The 18,249-nt window shown below is 47.0% G+C and overlaps 1 protein-coding gene across 1 annotated transcript in view; it reads right to left on the bottom strand.

The window, feature by feature from the left end:
* Positions 1-39: 39 nt before the first annotated feature.
* The window catches only part of LOC134669944 (structural maintenance of chromosomes protein 1A), a 33,981-nt gene continuing 15,771 nt past the window's right edge, over positions 40-18,249 (bottom strand). The window contains exons 10-25 of the mRNA XM_063527571.1: positions 18,010-18,117; positions 14,218-14,379; positions 13,356-13,567; positions 12,265-12,439; positions 11,083-11,337; positions 10,413-10,478; positions 9,942-10,075; positions 8,918-9,039; positions 7,429-7,610; positions 3,283-3,405; positions 2,985-3,094; positions 2,276-2,420; positions 1,800-1,979; positions 1,250-1,428; positions 707-884; positions 40-182 (exon numbers count right to left, since the gene is read on the bottom strand). Coding sequence (XP_063383641.1) covers positions 123-182; positions 707-884; positions 1,250-1,428; positions 1,800-1,979; positions 2,276-2,420; positions 2,985-3,094; positions 3,283-3,405; positions 7,429-7,610; positions 8,918-9,039; positions 9,942-10,075; positions 10,413-10,478; positions 11,083-11,337; positions 12,265-12,439; positions 13,356-13,567; positions 14,218-14,379; positions 18,010-18,117 — 2,391 coding nt within the window. The 3' untranslated portion in view covers positions 40-122. The remainder of the gene's footprint in view (positions 183-706; positions 885-1,249; positions 1,429-1,799; positions 1,980-2,275; positions 2,421-2,984; positions 3,095-3,282; positions 3,406-7,428; positions 7,611-8,917; positions 9,040-9,941; positions 10,076-10,412; positions 10,479-11,082; positions 11,338-12,264; positions 12,440-13,355; positions 13,568-14,217; positions 14,380-18,009; positions 18,118-18,249) is intronic.

Here is an 18,249-nt window from a genome sequence, read left to right as displayed (position 1 = left end):
AGCTCTTTAGACTGAGTTAGATACATTAATAAAACACGATTTATTACAAAACTGAATGTATGTCATAACTTAAACTTTACGAATGAAATGTCAATAGATGAATAAAGAATAATGTATGTATTCTAGTCCTCGTACTTCTCCAGGCTGAGCGTGTACACGTCACTGACCAGGCAGTCTGCCGGCTGGAAACAAACAATGTATACATTAGTAATTTTATAAAATCCAGACAATAACAAATCTCTACTTTTGCTAACAAGAAATTTGTAAGGTACCCATCACCACAAACCAATATACCAGGGGGGACCTGTGGTGCATAAAACCTCTGATTGTAAGTGAGACCTGTGATAAAGTTCCATCTCCCAAAGCTATCTTAATGTGAATTTAAAAATTCACACACCTTTGTATTTCTACCCAGGTTTCCTTTACCGAAAAACAGGTACATGTCAGGTAACATAGTTAACAGGTAAATTTCGAAATTATATTTCGTACACAAGTCCCGAAAACGGTGCACCTAGAAACCTACCAGCACTTAATCTTGTAAGGTCTCAGTCAGTAAAGTATCGAGATTTATGCCTGAGGGCCTACCGCAAAAAACGAAAATCGATATTACAATTTCAATATGCAAGATCAGAGAGAGAGGCAGGTACCGAAATTTCGTTATCCACGGTAGGCTCCGGGCACTGCTACTTGTAGAAATCGCCTTTACCTCTGAACAGATCCCGACTAGTGCATCAGCGCAGCCGTAGAACTCCTCCTTGAGGGAGATGACGATGGTCTGCAGCGAGCCCTTCTTGCTGCGGATGTAGGAGGCCACCTTGCCGATGTTGGTGTTGTCGAGCGCCGCGTCGATCTCGTCCAGGAGGAAGAATGGCGCCGGTTGGTAGCTGGAAAATACGACAAATCATTTGAACGCCACAGACGGCAGTTGACGTCAACGCAAAATCGTGACAACGACGCCAAAGAAGGCATTTGACGTCGATAGTTTTTTGATGATAATCTACTGAAAAACACCCCACTTATAGGTTAGCATTATTTATTCACAAAACTAAATTTTACCCCCGAGGCGTCAGTGACACGGCACATGGATGCGCCGTTTGGCGTGTTATATTACACCGCCATCAAGTACTTGCCTCTCTGGTGTTCAATCGGATATATTTTTCAATGTATTTTATTATTTGCTTTTTTTGCTTGATTTGCTAGGATATGGTAATGTTTGGAGCGTCTACCTAGTTGTAGTATCTCTATTAACCTGTGTATAGCGAACAGCAGCGCCAGCGCGGCCACCGTCTTCTCCCCGCCGGACAGGTTGGACATGGGCTGGAAGCGCTTGCCGGGCGCCACGCAGTTGTAGTTGACGCCGTCCAGGTAGGGCTCCTCGGGGTTCTCCGGCCCGAGGAACGCTTGGGCTGACTGGTTCATTGCCAGCGCCTGGAAAGAAAGGTCAAATTACCACAAACTGTTGGACTTTTACACATTTAAAACAAGAATGAACCTTTGGCATGACTTATCATATCTTCGTCTCAAGTCAATTTCAACAGAAATTTCCATATAGTAATGTTGCCCATTACAAGTTTAAAAAGATAAGATTGCGATGTGTGTTACCACCGTGTGCACTGCGATGTCTTCCAAAACCGTCTTGCCAGTTGCCAGAGCTTTGGCAGAGAGAGCCATCGCTCTCACTACTCCTGCTTTGTACGAGTACTGGCTGCGAGGCCGAAAGCCAAGCTGCGAGGCCGAAAGCCAAACTGCGAGGCCGAGATTAGACAGTAAAAGATGATAATGATAAAGTAGCTAACAACCTTGTAGATGGCGTCGATCTCGTTGGCCACGTGCTCGAAGCAGTCCATGAACTTGTCGTGGCGCTCCTTCTTGACCTTCTCGAAGGCGAGCTTGGCGCGGTGCGCGCGCTTGCGGGCCGCGACGAACGCTTCGTTGGTCGCGTTCACTTTCTCGCGGACTTCGTTTAGCTTTTGCATGGCCTGTGGGTGTTTAAATTAGTTTCAGTGTTAGAAAATGAATAAGACAGAAGAAATAATGTTTTTTTACTTGCCGATCTCTAATCGAAAACATTTATTGATTCGTGTCTTATGTTTTATAAAAAAATATATAAAAATTCTCAATGATGTTACGCTGTGCTTTACAAAACTAAGTAGTGTCATGAAAGACTATGTCTTAGGTTTTTAAATAAAATTTGAGTGTCATATACGGGCGGATAGGTAGAACAGACAATGTGCTGTTGCCGGTTTAGCTACAGAATATTAAACATGTAAGTTACCCTCATGTTCGGCGCCTGTATCTTGTCAACTGTGGCCTGCAGGTTGTTGATGGCCTTCTGCAGCTTGTCCGCCTTGCGCTTCACCTCGTCTGGCTCTTCCAGCTCCTTGAGGGACTCCGACAGCGAGCGGTAGTTCACACGGATACTGAACAAAACAATTGATTTAAAAGTCTCTCCCTATCAACATTGTAAACAGAAAAGTACCAGGCCTATCGCCAAACATCTTGTTTAACTATATGCCTCTCTATCGCTCAAATAAGTAAGAACACATAGACAAATAGAAGATTTTAGTACAGATGTAGTGCATAATTATTTTCCATCGTATTTTTACCGAATCGTACGAACGTGTCTTGCTATTTCAGTCAGTCTCGGTACAAAAAGTACTGAGGTTGACTGAAGAAGCATAACAAATACGAACGTAGAAAATACGATGGAAAACAATTATGCACATCTGGATATTTTGGATTTTTGCTATACTCTCACAGACTTGAACTGACGTCTAAGAGTGGTATTCCATCTGTCCAATATCTTTGTCCAATGTGTATTCGTATTGCGTCACACATTTTGCTTAATGAGAGAGTGAGACTCAATGACAAAGAAATGGAACAGGTGGAATACCACCCTAAGCTATTGTGAGTACATGAAGTTAAAGACCAAAGGGAAGGATAATCCGCTGTGCATTGGATCAGCCGGCTAAGAGCGTGTGTACCTGGCATCCCTGTTGTACTGCTGGGTCGTGGACAAGGAGGAGGGGTCGGACTCATGGTCCCCTATATCCTCCAGGCTGCCTTGCAGAAGCGGAATCACTATGTCGTCCATCTGTATGGATAACAAGAGAACATCACTTTATTGTTCTAAAACGAGTTCACATAAAGTACAGAAATTCAACGACAGAATATAACGGATCTCTTCAGATCTGATATTTACTTCAAGCAAAATCAACTATAACAGCGACTTAGGTTAGTTCCCTCGGGGCCCAATAAATTCCCGTGTCCCGTATAGCATACCTTGCACTGTCGCAGTATGTTGTGCCGGTCGCTGCGCTTGCTTTCGATCTTCGCTTCAATGCTGGTAATCTGCTTCTGAACACTCTGGATGTCCTTTTGGATGGACGCCAGGTCTTTGCGAGCCTGCAAACAAAATATATAGTAAGTTTTAAACATATTGGCTGCACATATTGATGACCTATGTGGTAGAATGATACGCGACAAAAATGTAAAGACTTCGGTCTAAAGACAGTTTCGAAAAATTATGCCACACTGCCATCCCAGCATCTCCACCATTTCACAATGACCTTGTGTTTTAAAAAGAATAGTCTATTCCTAGGGGATTATTTTGTATTACATAGCTCGTCAATTACTTCTTGGTCGAGTCGCTTTAGGACCCAGTTTGATGTTCAAACTTTTGACGCCTGTTTTTATTTTTAAATATAGGAGGCAAATGATATAAAGCCTTGTATAAAAGTTCAAGTGTGCCACAGGGAACTTTCCGTGGATTCGTATTACATACCTCATTAACTTCTTTTAGACATATTTTAGGCGACTCGTTTTAATAATCGAATCCAAGTTAAAAAAGCTAAAGCTTATTTAGCGCCTTTAAAAGACGGTTTTTACAAGCTTTTATTTAGTTTCACCTGCGGGCGCAGCACGGTTCCATTTTTATCGACTATCACTATGCGCGTCCCTTTCGCACTTACATACTTGTTAGAACGTGACAGGCATGGTGACAAGGGATAAAAACGCGACCGTGCTAGGCCGCCTGATCGTTGTCTGTGTGTCGGTCAGTAATCAAATCTTGCAAGTTAAATTTGATCCACTTCCCAGTTTCCGATTGAGCTGATATTTTGCATGCATGTATAAATCGGATGACAATGCAATATTATGGCACCATCGAGCTGATCTGATGATGGAGACAGGAGGTGGCCATAGGACCTCTGTGATGAAACAACGCAACCTAATTGTGTTAGGGGTTTTTAGAATTGTCTCGATGAGTATTAGTCGTCTGTCGTAAGAAAAGTACAGTCAGCGATAAAAGCTTGTACCAAAAATGAAATTTTTGCCAAAAACTTATTTTTCTGTCGCAGTATATAATAAAATGTAAGAGTAAAGTAGTGCAGGATGAGTCGTCCCCTAGGCCTGGATCACCTTGTTGACGTCCTCCTCGGCCTTGTCGTGGCGCGCGCGGGCCTCGGCGCGGTCGGCCTTGAGCGCCTCGGCGCGCTGCAGCTCGCGGTCCACGTCCGCGCGCTGCTTGGCCTCGGCCTGCCGCCCCGCCTCCAGCTCGTCCTCGCCGTCCTGCACCGTGCGCTCCCCCCGGGTTACCTTGTTGACGTCCTCCTCGGCCTTGTCGTGGCGCGCGCGGGCCTCGGCGCGGTCGGCCTTGAGCGCCTCGGCGCGCTGCAGCTCGCGGTCCACGTCCGCGCGCTGCTTGGCCTCGGCCTGCCGCCCCGCCTCCAGCTCGTCCTCGCCGTCCTGCACCGTGCGCTCCCCCCGGGTTACCTTGTTGACGTCCTCCTCGGCCTTGTCGTGGCGCGCGCGGGCCTCGGCGCGGTCGGCCTTGAGCGCCTCGGCGCGCTGCAGCTCGCGGTCCACGTCCGCGCGCTGCTTGGCCTCGGCCTGCCGCCCCGCCTCCAGCTCGTCCTCGCCGTCCTGCACCGTGCGCTCCCCCCGGGTTACCTTGTTGACGTCCTCCTCGGCCTTGTCGTGGCGCGCGCGGGCCTCGGCGCGGTCGGCCTTGAGCGCCTCGGCGCGCTGCAGCTCGCGGTCCACGTCCGCGCGCTGCTTGGCCTCGGCCTGCCGCCCCGCCTCCAGCTCGTCCTCGCCGTCCTGCACCGTGCGCTCCCCCCGGGTTACCTTGTTGACGTCCTCCTCGGCCTTGTCGTGGCGCGCGCGGGCCTCGGCGCGGTCGGCCTTGAGCGCCTCGGCGCGCTGCAGCTCGCGGTCCACGTCCGCGCGCTGCTTGGCCTCGGCCTGCCGCCCCGCCTCCAGCTCGTCCTCGCCGTCCTGCACCGTGCGCTCCCCCCGGGTTACCTTGTTGACGTCCTCCTCGGCCTTGTCGTGGCGCGCGCGGGCCTCGGCGCGGTCGGCCTTGAGCGCCTCGGCGCGCTGCAGCTCGCGGTCCACGTCCGCGCGCTGCTTGGCCTCGGCCTGCCGCCCCGCCTCCAGCTCGTCCTCGCCGTCCTGCACCGTGCGCTCCCCCCGGGTTACCTTGTTGACGTCCTCCTCGGCCTTGTCGTGGCGCGCGCGGGCCTCGGCGCGGTCGGCCTTGAGCGCCTCGGCGCGCTGCAGCTCGCGGTCCACGTCCGCGCGCTGCTTGGCCTCGGCCTGCCGCCCCGCCTCCAGCTCGTCCTCGCCGTCCTGCACCGTGCGCTCCCCCCGGGTTACCTTGTTGACGTCCTCCTCGGCCTTGTCGTGGCGCGCGCGGGCCTCGGCGCGGTCGGCCTTGAGCGCCTCGGCGCGCTGCAGCTCGCGGTCCACGTCCGCGCGCTGCTTGGCCTCGGCCTGCCGCCCCGCCTCCAGCTCGTCCTCGCCGTCCTGCACCGTGCGCTCCCCCCGGGTTACCTTGTTGACGTCCTCCTCGGCCTTGTCGTGGCGCGCGCGGGCCTCGGCGCGGTCGGCCTTGAGCGCCTCGGCGCGCTGCAGCTCGCGGTCCACGTCCGCGCGCTGCTTGGCCTCGGCCTGCCGCCCCGCCTCCAGCTCGTCCTCGCCGTCCTGCACCGTGCGCTCCCCCCGGGTTACCTTGTTGACGTCCTCCTCGGCCTTGTCGTGGCGCGCGCGGGCCTCGGCGCGGTCGGCCTTGAGCGCCTCGGCGCGCTGCAGCTCGCGGTCCACGTCCGCGCGCTGCTTGGCCTCGGCCTGCCGCCCCGCCTCCAGCTCGTCCTCGCCGTCCTGCACCGTGCGCTCCCCCCGGGTTACCTTGTTGACGTCCTCCTCGGCCTTGTCGTGGCGCGCGCGGGCCTCGGCGCGGTCGGCCTTGAGCGCCTCGGCGCGCTGCAGCTCGCGGTCCACGTCCGCGCGCTGCTTGGCCTCGGCCTGCCGCCCCGCCTCCAGCTCGTCCTCGCCGTCCTGCACCGTGCGCTCCCCCCGGGTTACCTTGTTGACGTCCTCCTCGGCCTTGTCGTGGCGCGCGCGGGCCTCGGCGCGGTCGGCCTTGAGCGCCTCGGCGCGCTGCAGCTCGCGGTCCACGTCCGCGCGCTGCTTGGCCTCGGCCTGCCGCCCCGCCTCCAGCTCGTCCTCGCCGTCCTGCACCGTGCGCTCCCCCCGGGTTACCTTGTTGACGTCCTCCTCGGCCTTGTCGTGGCGCGCGCGGGCCTCGGCGCGGTCGGCCTTGAGCGCCTCGGCGCGCTGCAGCTCGCGGTCCACGTCCGCGCGCTGCTTGGCCTCGGCCTGCCGCCCCGCCTCCAGCTCGTCCTCGCCGTCCTGCACCGTGCGCTCCCCCCGGGTTACCTTGTTGACGTCCTCCTCGGCCTTGTCGTGGCGCGCGCGGGCCTCGGCGCGGTCGGCCTTGAGCGCCTCGGCGCGCTGCAGCTCGCGGTCCACGTCCGCGCGCTGCTTGGCCTCGGCCTGCCGCCCCGCCTCCAGCTCGTCCTCGCCGTCCTGCACCGTGCGCTCCCCCCGGGTTACCTTGTTGACGTCCTCCTCGGCCTTGTCGTGGCGCGCGCGGGCCTCGGCGCGGTCGGCCTTGAGCGCCTCGGCGCGCTGCAGCTCGCGGTCCACGTCCGCGCGCTGCTTGGCCTCGGCCTGCCGCCCCGCCTCCAGCTCGTCCTCGCCGTCCTGCACCGTGCGCTCCCCCCGGGTTACCTTGTTGACGTCCTCCTCGGCCTTGTCGTGGCGCGCGCGGGCCTCGGCGCGGTCGGCCTTGAGCGCCTCGGCGCGCTGCAGCTCGCGGTCCACGTCCGCGCGCTGCTTGGCCTCGGCCTGCCGCCCCGCCTCCAGCTCGTCCTCGCCGTCCTGCACCGTGCGCTCCCCCCGGGTTACCTTGTTGACGTCCTCCTCGGCCTTGTCGTGGCGCGCGCGGGCCTCGGCGCGGTCGGCCTTGAGCGCCTCGGCGCGCTGCAGCTCGCGGTCCACGTCCGCGCGCTGCTTGGCCTCGGCCTGCCGCCCCGCCTCCAGCTCGTCCTCGCCGTCCTGCACCGTGCGCTCCCCCCGGGTTACCTTGTTGACGTCCTCCTCGGCCTTGTCGTGGCGCGCGCGGGCCTCGGCGCGGTCGGCCTTGAGCGCCTCGGCGCGCTGCAGCTCGCGGTCCACGTCCGCGCGCTGCTTGGCCTCGGCCTGCCGCCCCGCCTCCAGCTCGTCCTCGCCGTCCTGCACCGTGCGCTCCCACCGGGTTACGTTCTCTATCGAGTTAAATATCATTTTTAAAATTATAAAACATTTTCAAACTGCAGGTGTCTCCATAGCTACGTTCACATGAAACGATCTAATAGACGTATGCAAATAAACGAAACTAAAGTCGATATGGGCGTAGGTGCTAGATCGAGGTCATCATCATCATCATCTCAGCCATAAGACGTCCACTGCTGAACATAGGCCTCCTCCTTAGATCGAGATCGAGGTGCGGGCTTAAAAATAGTTCTCATTTAATGAAGTTGCCGCTTCAGAAAGTACACCCGATAGGAAAATAGAAATAACAATAACTTGTAAATGAAAATATAAATTTCTATATAATGTGACAAGTGACTGAAAAAACATTTGTGGCCATGAGAGGCATCGTTTACAAAGAAAAACACACGGCGGGAGCTCAAATTTCTTTACACTAGAAGGTAATTTATGCATGTAATCGTACTTAACACATTCATTACCACTAAGTGCTACGGGTTACGCTCGTAGCGCGTAGCCACGGTTTCGCCGTATGTAGCGCGTAGTCGCTACGAACAGTGTACCCGACAGTCGGGTTCTTGGTGTTGAATGTGTTAAACTTTACTGAACCAGGTGCGGCGTTAGGCGTGAGCGATGTGGGCTACCGCCTACGGCCTCGCGGTCCGAGTGGCCTCGCGCCCCAGTGATTTATACCTAATTCGGCCACCAGAGGGCCTCGCAAAATGTCCCTTGCCCACATTAAATTTTGGTCTTGCACCATCACTTTGAACAATACAATGCATATAAATAAATGGCAGACTTAATGTATAAAGGCCTTATGAGTGAGTGAAAGAACTGAAGAATAATTTCTACCCTGTTACTTGAGTATAAGTGTGTTTTGCAAGTGTAATTGGTGTAAACCGTTCTTGTAATATAAATAAATAATTTACAAAAATGTTGTGAGATTCAGCCATGTGCTTGGTGAGGGAAAAACCGGGCAAGTGCGAGTCGGACTCGCGCACGAAGGGTTCCGTACCCATCCAAGTACTGACCACGCCCGACGTTGCTTAACTTTGGTCAAAAATCACGTTTGTTGTATGGGAGCCCCATTTAAATCTTTATTTTATTCTGTTTTTAGTATTTGTTGTTATAGCAGCAACAGAAATACATCATCTGTGAAAATTTCAACTGTCTAGCTATCACGGTTCGTGAGATACAGCCTGGTGACAGACAGACGGACGGACGGACGGACTGACAGCGAAGTCTTAGTAATAGGGTCCCGTTTTACCCTTTGGGTACGGAACCCTAAAAAGTGAGAAAGAGAAGGCGATGGTGGTATACTCACTCTGTGTGTCGCGCGAGCGCTCGAACTCCAGGTTGGACGCGATGCGGTCGATCTGCGCCTCGAACTCCATGCGCCGCTTGGCGCGCTCCTGCTGCGCGCGCAGCTCACGCTCTTCGTACTGACTATAAGTTTATAACCAATTTGTATTCGAACTTTGTTTGTGTTACGAAGTCGAAAGTGTTTTAGAGCATTTCAATGATAATTATAAATCATAAATATATAAATAAATAAATAATATAAAAATTCGATCAATAATATATTAGAGGATTAATACGTCAAAACATGTAGGATGTTTTTCAACATTTATACTTCGTTTTTTTTAGCATTAGAAATTAGGTAAACAATCTTGATGTGTCTTTTAATTGAAAAACACATTTTAAAAATAAGTTACGGCAAATATGTAACAATTATGAATCTAATACGATCATTTATGTTCTTCTGCTTTCATAAGTAATAGTTATTGATTTTTAAAAAGCGTTTTTCAATTAAAAGACATGCCAAGATCGCTTACCTTCTTTCAAGTTCTTTCTAATGCTAAAAAAAACGAACTATAGCTATATTTTACGAAGTGAACATTAAAGGCCATAATGAGCAACTTTTACTATGAGACTAACACCGAAAACGCGAAAAAATGCTGTTTCATACATTTTGGCAGATATATCATTGTTTTTTTTAAAGAATCAGAATGTAGTTTTAGTGGTGGTGGCCCAATAGCAAAATCTGCTCAACATGGCCTAATATGTTCATCTCCTCCCCTATTAAAGGCCAGGCCACACCGGATGCGTGTGCGTGACGTGCGCGTGCACGTACGCGTCACGCAGCGCACGCCACGCAGCGTGCTGCACACGCAGCCGGTGTGGCTCGGCCTCATGTACAAATTTTCTGCTAAAACAACCTAAATATAAGCTGCCATTTTAATAACAAAGATTCCGTGAGACAAAGGCATATTAAATACATATATTATGAGAGCGTTATTCGACTTAAAATACGTGAGTGACCCGTTCTTAATATAAAGTGGCATTACCGTATGTTGGCGACACCTATGTCGCGGCAGAAGCGGCGGAAGACGACATCTTCCACATTGTTCATGTTCTCTTTCACCTCCTGGATCTTGGCGTCGCGAGCGGCGATGGTACGCTCGATCGCTTCGATTTGAGGCTAAAAGTACAAAAAATACAGTTGTAACATATAACGAATGACAACGTGTACTATAATAGTATATGGAATAATATTAACATTAATAAATTGCTCTGATAATTAGCTTAAGATAATTTATTATGTAAAACATTCATAAGTGCTTGTTACTAGGCCTACATGAATAAAGTATATTTGACATTGACTTTACTATTTCTAAACAACCCGTCATCAAATAACAAGGAATATTTGATGAATTCTAAATACATGCAGAAGTTTAAATTATTCTACTGGTATAATAAAAATAAGGGTTCCTTCTTACCGTTTTTGATACGGAACCCTAATAAAAAGAGCCACTTACTCCGAAGTTGTCCATAGCCCTCTCGAGCTCAGCTAACTCTGCGTCCAACTGTTTGATCTGCTTCAACTGTAACAAACATAAACCGTTTAAATTTGCAACACAACTCACTTACAAAATGATCGCTTGGACATTAGGGTGTGAGCGCGTCTCTGTGGTTGAAAATTTTGTTTAAATATATTAGTCGAAGTTCTACAGTACGTAAGATGTTATATTTTTATTATATTGTTGATAAATTTGCATTCCCAGCCGGCTTTTACATTTTAGTTTTCGTTCAGACTTTGTGAAACTTAGGGTGATATTCCACCTATCTAATGTCAGTGCGTGTAACTCTCTCATTAAAGCAAAATGTGAGACGAAATACACATTGGACTAAGAAATTGGATAGGTGGAATACCACCCTTAAGTCCGTAACAATTTAGCAATAAACGGTTTATAAACTTACCGTAGTATCTCTGTCGCTCTGGGCGTACTTCAGTCTCGCTTCCAATCCTCGTATCTGCGAGTCTACGGTCGTCAACTCGGGTTCCTTGCGAGATTTCTTCATGCTTTCCTTCACCTCTTTAGTGAGCTTCTCCTTCTTGGCCTTGAGTCAAGAGAGAGGTGCTTCTCCTACCAGGGTTTATGTTACTAGAGCCAAGAAGAATTCAGTAGAAAACATTTATAAACTTACCGTAGTATCTCTGTCGCTCTGCGCATACTTCAGCCTCGCTTCCAATCCTCGTATCTGCGAGTCTACGGTCGTCAACTCGGATTCCTTGCGAGATTTCTTCATGCTCTCCCTCAGCTCTTCAGTGAGCTTTTCCTTCTTGGCCTTGAGTTGGGAGAGGTGTTTCTCGTCCCAGCGCTTGGCCTTGCGAGCCAAGTCGAGGGAACCGCCGGAGATGATGCCGGATTTCTGGTAGAATGTGCCGTCCAGCGCCAGTGCCTGTGCCACAGATTATAGTTGTTATGTTACGTTACAAAAAATATAAGATTTTAGAGAGATTTCTCTACAAATAGGCATAAATGTCTGTGTTAGATCTAATAGGAGACACACTTGTAAATACATGTTTTTTTGCTTACTTTATAACGCAAATAAAGTATAAACAGCGGATTTAACGTTTCAAGGCAATCTCTACCAATCAATCATAGGGTCAAATAAAAAACAAAATTTAAAATAGGGTTACTAGGGGTCATCCATTAATTACGTCACACGATTTTCTAGGTTTTTTGACCCCTCCCCCCTCCTTGTCACACTTGGTCACATTTGGCAAACCCCTCCCCCCTAGTGTGACATCACATTTTTTCTACGAAATCGCCAAATCGAATTAAGTAAGTACCTAAGTATTATTAATATTTTATCAAAATATTTTTGACGATATAAATATTAGTAATTTTATAACCCAAAACTGCTTAGGAAAGAAAATTAAACGAATAAAAACGATTATCGTTTTAAAAACTTGTTATTTAAATGTACAGCGAATAAACTAATTTAAATAAATTTTCGGTTACTGATGAAGTTAAAGTGACGTCACAAAGTTTGTGTCTCCCCCCTCCCCCATGTCACAATATGTCACATTTTCTTGACTCCCTCCCTCCCCCTAAACGTGTGATGTAATTAATGGATGACCCCTTATTATTTTAATTTGTAGTAGATTTTGCAGGAAGGTCAGTTTAGAGAGGAATAATTTTGGACCAGTAACACAACTTCTATTAGTTTTTGTTCACTATCGAAATTCAACAGTACATTTATTTACAACAACTTGCGTAACGACAGCCCACTAAAGTAACAAATTAAAACTTGTTTTAACTGTGAACAACTTAATTATTTATGTTCCAACTTTAAGTACTAGTTGTAAATGTGTGCACTTACATCGTATCTGCTGTTCTTGCTACGGTCCAGGTCGTAGGCGACCCTGGAGGCGTCCTCCGGCGTCTCGCACACCAGCGCGTTGTTGGTGACGAACAGCACCGCGCGGTGGATCGCCGGCGGCTCGAAGCGGAGCACGTCGAACAGGAGCTTCACGTTCTTCGGCTCGCGGATGTCGCTGTGGGAAAAGAAAACGTCAGGACGTGGAAACAGGTAGGATGGCCGAGTCACGAGTCTCAGGACGTGCAGACAGTCAGGGTGGCCGAGTTGCGAATAACAAATAAAGTCTTAAGTCGATTAATTTCTCCAGCGAATTCAAAAGGTGCAAAAAGGGACAACAAGATAATGTCGGGACGTGCAGGCAGTCAGCGTGGCCAAGTCGCGGTTAACAAATAAAACCTTTAGGCACTGGTCCCACCGCGAGCTAGTAAGCTATGAGCTATCGGCTATAAACACGAACAAAAGATATAAGCACTCCCGTGTAAATAAAAGAGACACGGCGATATTTATAGTTACTCGCCCAGCGGTGAGCTATAAATATCGCCGTGTCTCTTTTATTTACACGGGAGTGCTTATCTTTTGTTCGTGTTTATAGCCGATAGCTCATAGCTTACTAGCTCGCGGTGGGACCAGTGCCTTAGTTGGTCAAACCAATTTGTCAGTTTTCTTACTGAACCAGGAAAACTATACTTATCCTTTTCTTTTGGGTGCTAGTACTAGTGTAAGACAAAGATAGTATGATTATATCTGTCTATGATTGAAATAAGACAGTCATTTGACAAACTATATTAGGATTAATTTACTGCGAATTCAAAAGGTGTAAAAAGGGACATAACTAGATAATGTCAGGACGTGTAGCTGTAGGTAGTCAGGGCGGCCGATTCGCGGTTAACAAATAAAACCTAATTAAGATTTGTTCGTATTTCGAATTTAGAAAAATAAATACACAATCTGATGTATGGGTAATAAAGTAACCATAATTTGGCACTTTGTCGATGTTTAATACCTTGACTGTATTTGCCGAAGACATATTCCTTCTAAACAGTTTTTTCTTTACGCCCTTCACATGACGGCCCTGCCAGGACAAGACTTACCGAAGTCTCTCACGAAGCGGCTTAGCTTGAATATAGTCCAGTGGAAGGAAAGTCTCAGGTTCCAACATCCTCTCCTTGAGGACCTGGATGCAGCGGCGAGCGGTCTTCTCGGTGTCCACGACGATGGCCTCCATGTACTTGCCGAGCACCTTGGTGATGGCCACGTTGTAGCGCTTGTGGGTGGGCTGGCACATGTTGATCATGCGGTCATACTGTAGGCAATATATTGGGTATACTGATTATAATGTTGCGATGAAATGGCAGGCTCGCCCTATACACTAAGTCCGACAAAAAATTGTAGAAAGTTATTGAGGACGCCACATCCTACGTAACTGTCACATTTTTGACGTAAAATGCAACAATATAGTAACAACACATGGCAACAATATAGTATTGGGCGAACGAATGTACAGATGTAGTTTGTACCGAGACTCACTGAAATAGAGAGATACGTTTGTACGTTTCCGTGAAAATACGATGGAAAACAATTATGCACTACATCTGTAGCTACATAGCTCACCACGCCGGGTATCTCCCGCTTGAAGTTCTCGACGATCTCCTGCTTTTTCCTCCTCCGCGCCTCCTCATGTTTGTCGACGCGCGCGTCTCCGAGCTGCGACGCGACGTCCTCTAGCGCCTCTTGTAGCTCGTCAGCACTATTGTTGCCCGACAACCTTAAGAGCCAGTTGAACCTACACCAACCACACTTGACTGATCAACAAGTCAGCAGTGGGCTATGAAACTTCCCATACAAGTAAAAAAAAAATTTTACAAGGACCGACGGTGTGGTGCATCCGACTCTAAGGCTGCACGAAACGACCGTGTCAGTAAAAGGAAGTAGTGTAGTAGCTACATAGCTCACCACGCCGGGTATCTCCCGCTTGAAGTTCTCGACGATCTCCTGCTTCTTCCTCCTCCTCGCCTCCTCGTGTTTGTCGACGCGCGCGTCTCCGAGCTGAGACGCGACGTCCTCTAGCGCCGCTTGTAGCTCGTCGGCGCGGCTGCGGCAGGAGCCAACGTCCGCCTATCAATATAAAAAGAGCTTGTATTCATCACTTTGCTATTCCATCAAACCTCGAGTTTAAAAAAAAATCGAACCAGCGACACTTCACACCTTATCGGGAAGTTTTGCCAAAGCAACGTTCTATAACAGAAGTTCTTGATCCACGAGGGCTGATGTAAAATACAAGCTAATACTATTAGTGATTTTCTGATTATACCTACATACAAAATAGGCGCCACGGGCTGTCCATAAATGACGTCATCGTTTTTTGACGATTTTTGACCCCTTCCCCCCTAAAGTCATCCAAAAATCATGCTTCGAATGACCAAGTTCCTCCTACGTTTCCTCCTACGTCATGCTACCATCATCCGATGTCCAAACCTCCCCCCCCCCTAATTTGAAATGACGTAATTTATGATTTTTATGAATAGCCCCCCATGTGTTTATAGCAACAGAAATTTTCGTTGTATGAATGATATTCCTCATAAATAACTAATCAAAATGAAGGTATTAAAATCATTTGGCTGCTGCGCGGCACTGGTGGCCATACTCGTAGGTACAAAAGATAAAAAATAGTTTATTCAAGTAGGCATATTACAATGCGCTTATGAACGTCAAATAAACCTTTACCGGCTCCAACCGTACACCTCTGCCCCGAGAAGATTTAAATCCCCCCTCAGTTGGAGGAGGGTATCCCAATATGGGACCGGCAACAAACTCGGCGGGACACATCTTTTCAAAACATTATTACATCTTATAATTAACATGCATTACGAGTAATTAAGAAAAATAGAATTTAAATTACTATAGAATTCATGCAATTATACTCAGTGAGTACATAACTTTATAGAATTTGATCTAAAAAATAAACATATATGTACAGTCAGCGTCAGAGAAACGTGACCCCCCTGATTTTAAAACTATAGCTCACACGGCAACGTCGAAACATTAGTTCAACATCGCCACAGCTGTATCAAGCATCATATTATTTCAAAAAGTCATTTTTCCCTTTTGTCTCCAACCGTTGTTGGGAATCGATCCTCGGACCTCGCGGCTGTTATTAAGACTACATCATGTTCTTACATTAGTCCGTCACTTATACCATTGAGCCACCGAACACATATTATTACTTGCGAAAATAAGAATCACTATCGTCAAATCGTAGAGGTGGAAGTTACTCGTATGTCGATGCGTCCTTGTCTTAGTCATAGATACTTAATATAGTCTTGTCTTTGTTTATTATTATTTCTCTACCCTCATATCCGAATCCGAAAGTGAGTAATAACATCTTTAACTAAATATGTGTTTAGGTTGAATTTAGTATGATTATCCCGTTTCGCATTTTTTAAATTACAATTGAGTTTTAGGGTAACTTTGTAATAATTCGCATCCGCCGCAAATCATTACCGTCATCGTTACGTCTATTCTAGGTGTGCCGAAGTAGTAACGTTGTTACATATTATTCTCGACTTGTCCGAAAACTTGTGTCAACTGAGTTTTAAAATGGTTCGATTAAACTCTTTTATGAGATCGAAAATTGTAGTGCTTCGGGAACAAAACCAGAGTATTAAAAAAATTGCACGAGAAATGAAAATAGCGGTGAGTTATTTAGAGTTTACTCCATTTCATTGGCCATGTTTTGTTAATAGACCTATTAAGTTTAAATTGTGTTTTTTTATTTGCAGAGGAACACGGTTCGCAAATTGGCTAAGGCGGTATGAAAGAACGGGTGACTTTAAAGAAGATCGGCAAGGCCCTCGTCCTTCTGCCTACACAGAGGAATCTCAGCGGCACCGTAGTATTGTGCAAATTCATACCGACGCTCCATTTACTACAACTCGCTCAACAGCTGAGACATTTGGGGTCATCTCTTAGCACTGTCAGAAGACATTTGCACGCTGCCCAGATACACCATTATAAACCAGCAAAAAAAATAAGTTTGTTTAATAAGCATCGCGACGATCGTCTTAGTTTTGCCAAAAAATATTAGGATTTCGATTGGGAGAAGCATTTAACGTGTCTTTACATTTAAAACACTTTTGAAAAATAAGTTATAGTTAGTAAATATGTTACAGTTATGTAGCAAGGATATATAGGTATTACATTACTTTGGTTTCATAAATAATAGTTACTTTTTGTTAGAAGCGTTATTCCATAACAAGACTTGTCAAGATTGTTAACCCTTTTTCTAATGCTAAAAACAAGGTATACGAGTAGGTAAGTGTTGTGTTTCCTAAAATTGTGGTAACGTGACAGGAGATGAATATTGTTATCGCTGGCCGATAACATGCTGTTTCTCTCTGAAACGTAGTTAATGGCTCGCAAGGTTAGAATATCTTCGCGTTTTATACATACCCATTATTAATCAAACCCAATATTTATATATAGTTATCTGTTATGCAACTGCATAATAGATATTAGTAACTACTAATCACGCGCGATTCGACATTCAAAATATATCCTGTCTGGACTTTCATGACTCAGTCATTCTGATGGTGTAAGGCAAAGACAATATACAGCCACCAGCCTATATTCAATAGACAGTATCCTAGGGATTTCCCCTCCGGTTCCCTCCTATTACTTGCTATTACTTATTAAGACAGCTATAATCGCAGCCTATGTAACATACCACAATTTTAATTAACTCACACTATAATATTGTTGTTTACAATGCAGCTGTTATGCAAAGATAAAATACCAATAAAATACAGTGTTTTTAAGATTGTTTTTATGTTATTTTTTCCTTTTTCTACTATAATATTTGATATTACCCGTATTTAGTTTCCAATAGTTCTGAACTTAACAAAACAAAGAAAAAACCAAAAAGATTCTAACGCTTTGGATCGGTCTCGAACCCGGTTTCTTAGGATCTTAAGTCCGCTTATGAAACCACACAGCTACGCAAACATTACGTGTGATGACGAAATTATTGTACAGTTTCTATACTGATACTAGGGGGGTCACGTCTCTCTGACGCTGACTGTACATGAAATCACAAATACGTAGCTCTTTCAGAAAACATATCAAATCTTACAAAAGGAAAAGAAAATAAAATCAATAAAAGAAATGAGAATACATATCATATGAATCTGACTGATTGTTATGAGATGCTTTCATACAATTTGATGTGCTTTCTTACCTAAGCTGAGTCACCTTTAACTCTACACATAATACAATGTTTTTAATTGCTACTTGTCGTTATTACAGTTTCTGGTTTGGACCTGGCCATTCTTCAGGATTAACGTCAAATAAAGCTCTAACCCTACACCTCTGACCCGAGAAGCTTTAACCTTTTCGACGCCATGTCAAACACAAAAGCTTTCACTCGGACGCCACGTCACCGAAGGGTCAAAACTGAAATAGAACTTTATGCATATGCACGTAGGTCTATGTTGCTCTGTGGTCTGTGACCGATTAATCAGTCTTTGGCGTGGAACCTGCGGTGCGGATATGTCGGTCATTGGTGTCCAAAAGATTAAATAAATCGGTCATTGGTGTCCAAAAGGCTCCTCCTAGATTGCAGGTGTTGCTTTTCAATAACTTACACACTTATACTCGTTAGTGTACCAAAACTTTTAACTGACCATAGGAGTACCTTATACCCTTTCAATAAGGTTTACAACAACAACTATTATAATAATTCAAATGTACCTGCAACTCAGCCCGCAGCCTGCGTTGCTCTTCGAGCGCTTGTTCGGAACTGCGGATGTGCTCGTTCAGCTTCTCCACGCGCTTCATTGCCTCGTTTCTCTCGTGACCCTGCGAACATACCGCGTTTTAGAAAATGATTACATGTAAAGGAGATCCTGATATAAATGTTATAATATGAAATATTACACAGGATCACCGTCCACATACAGTGAGCCACCGCGCGAAATAGTCCACGCAGTG

Source organism: Cydia fagiglandana, chromosome 13 (assembly GCF_963556715.1).
Source record: "Cydia fagiglandana chromosome 13, ilCydFagi1.1, whole genome shotgun sequence".
Lineage (NCBI taxonomy): Eukaryota > Metazoa > Arthropoda > Insecta > Lepidoptera > Tortricidae > Cydia > Cydia fagiglandana.
Note: the sequence above shows the minus strand (reverse complement) of the source record. Positions and strands in the feature narration are given on the sequence as shown.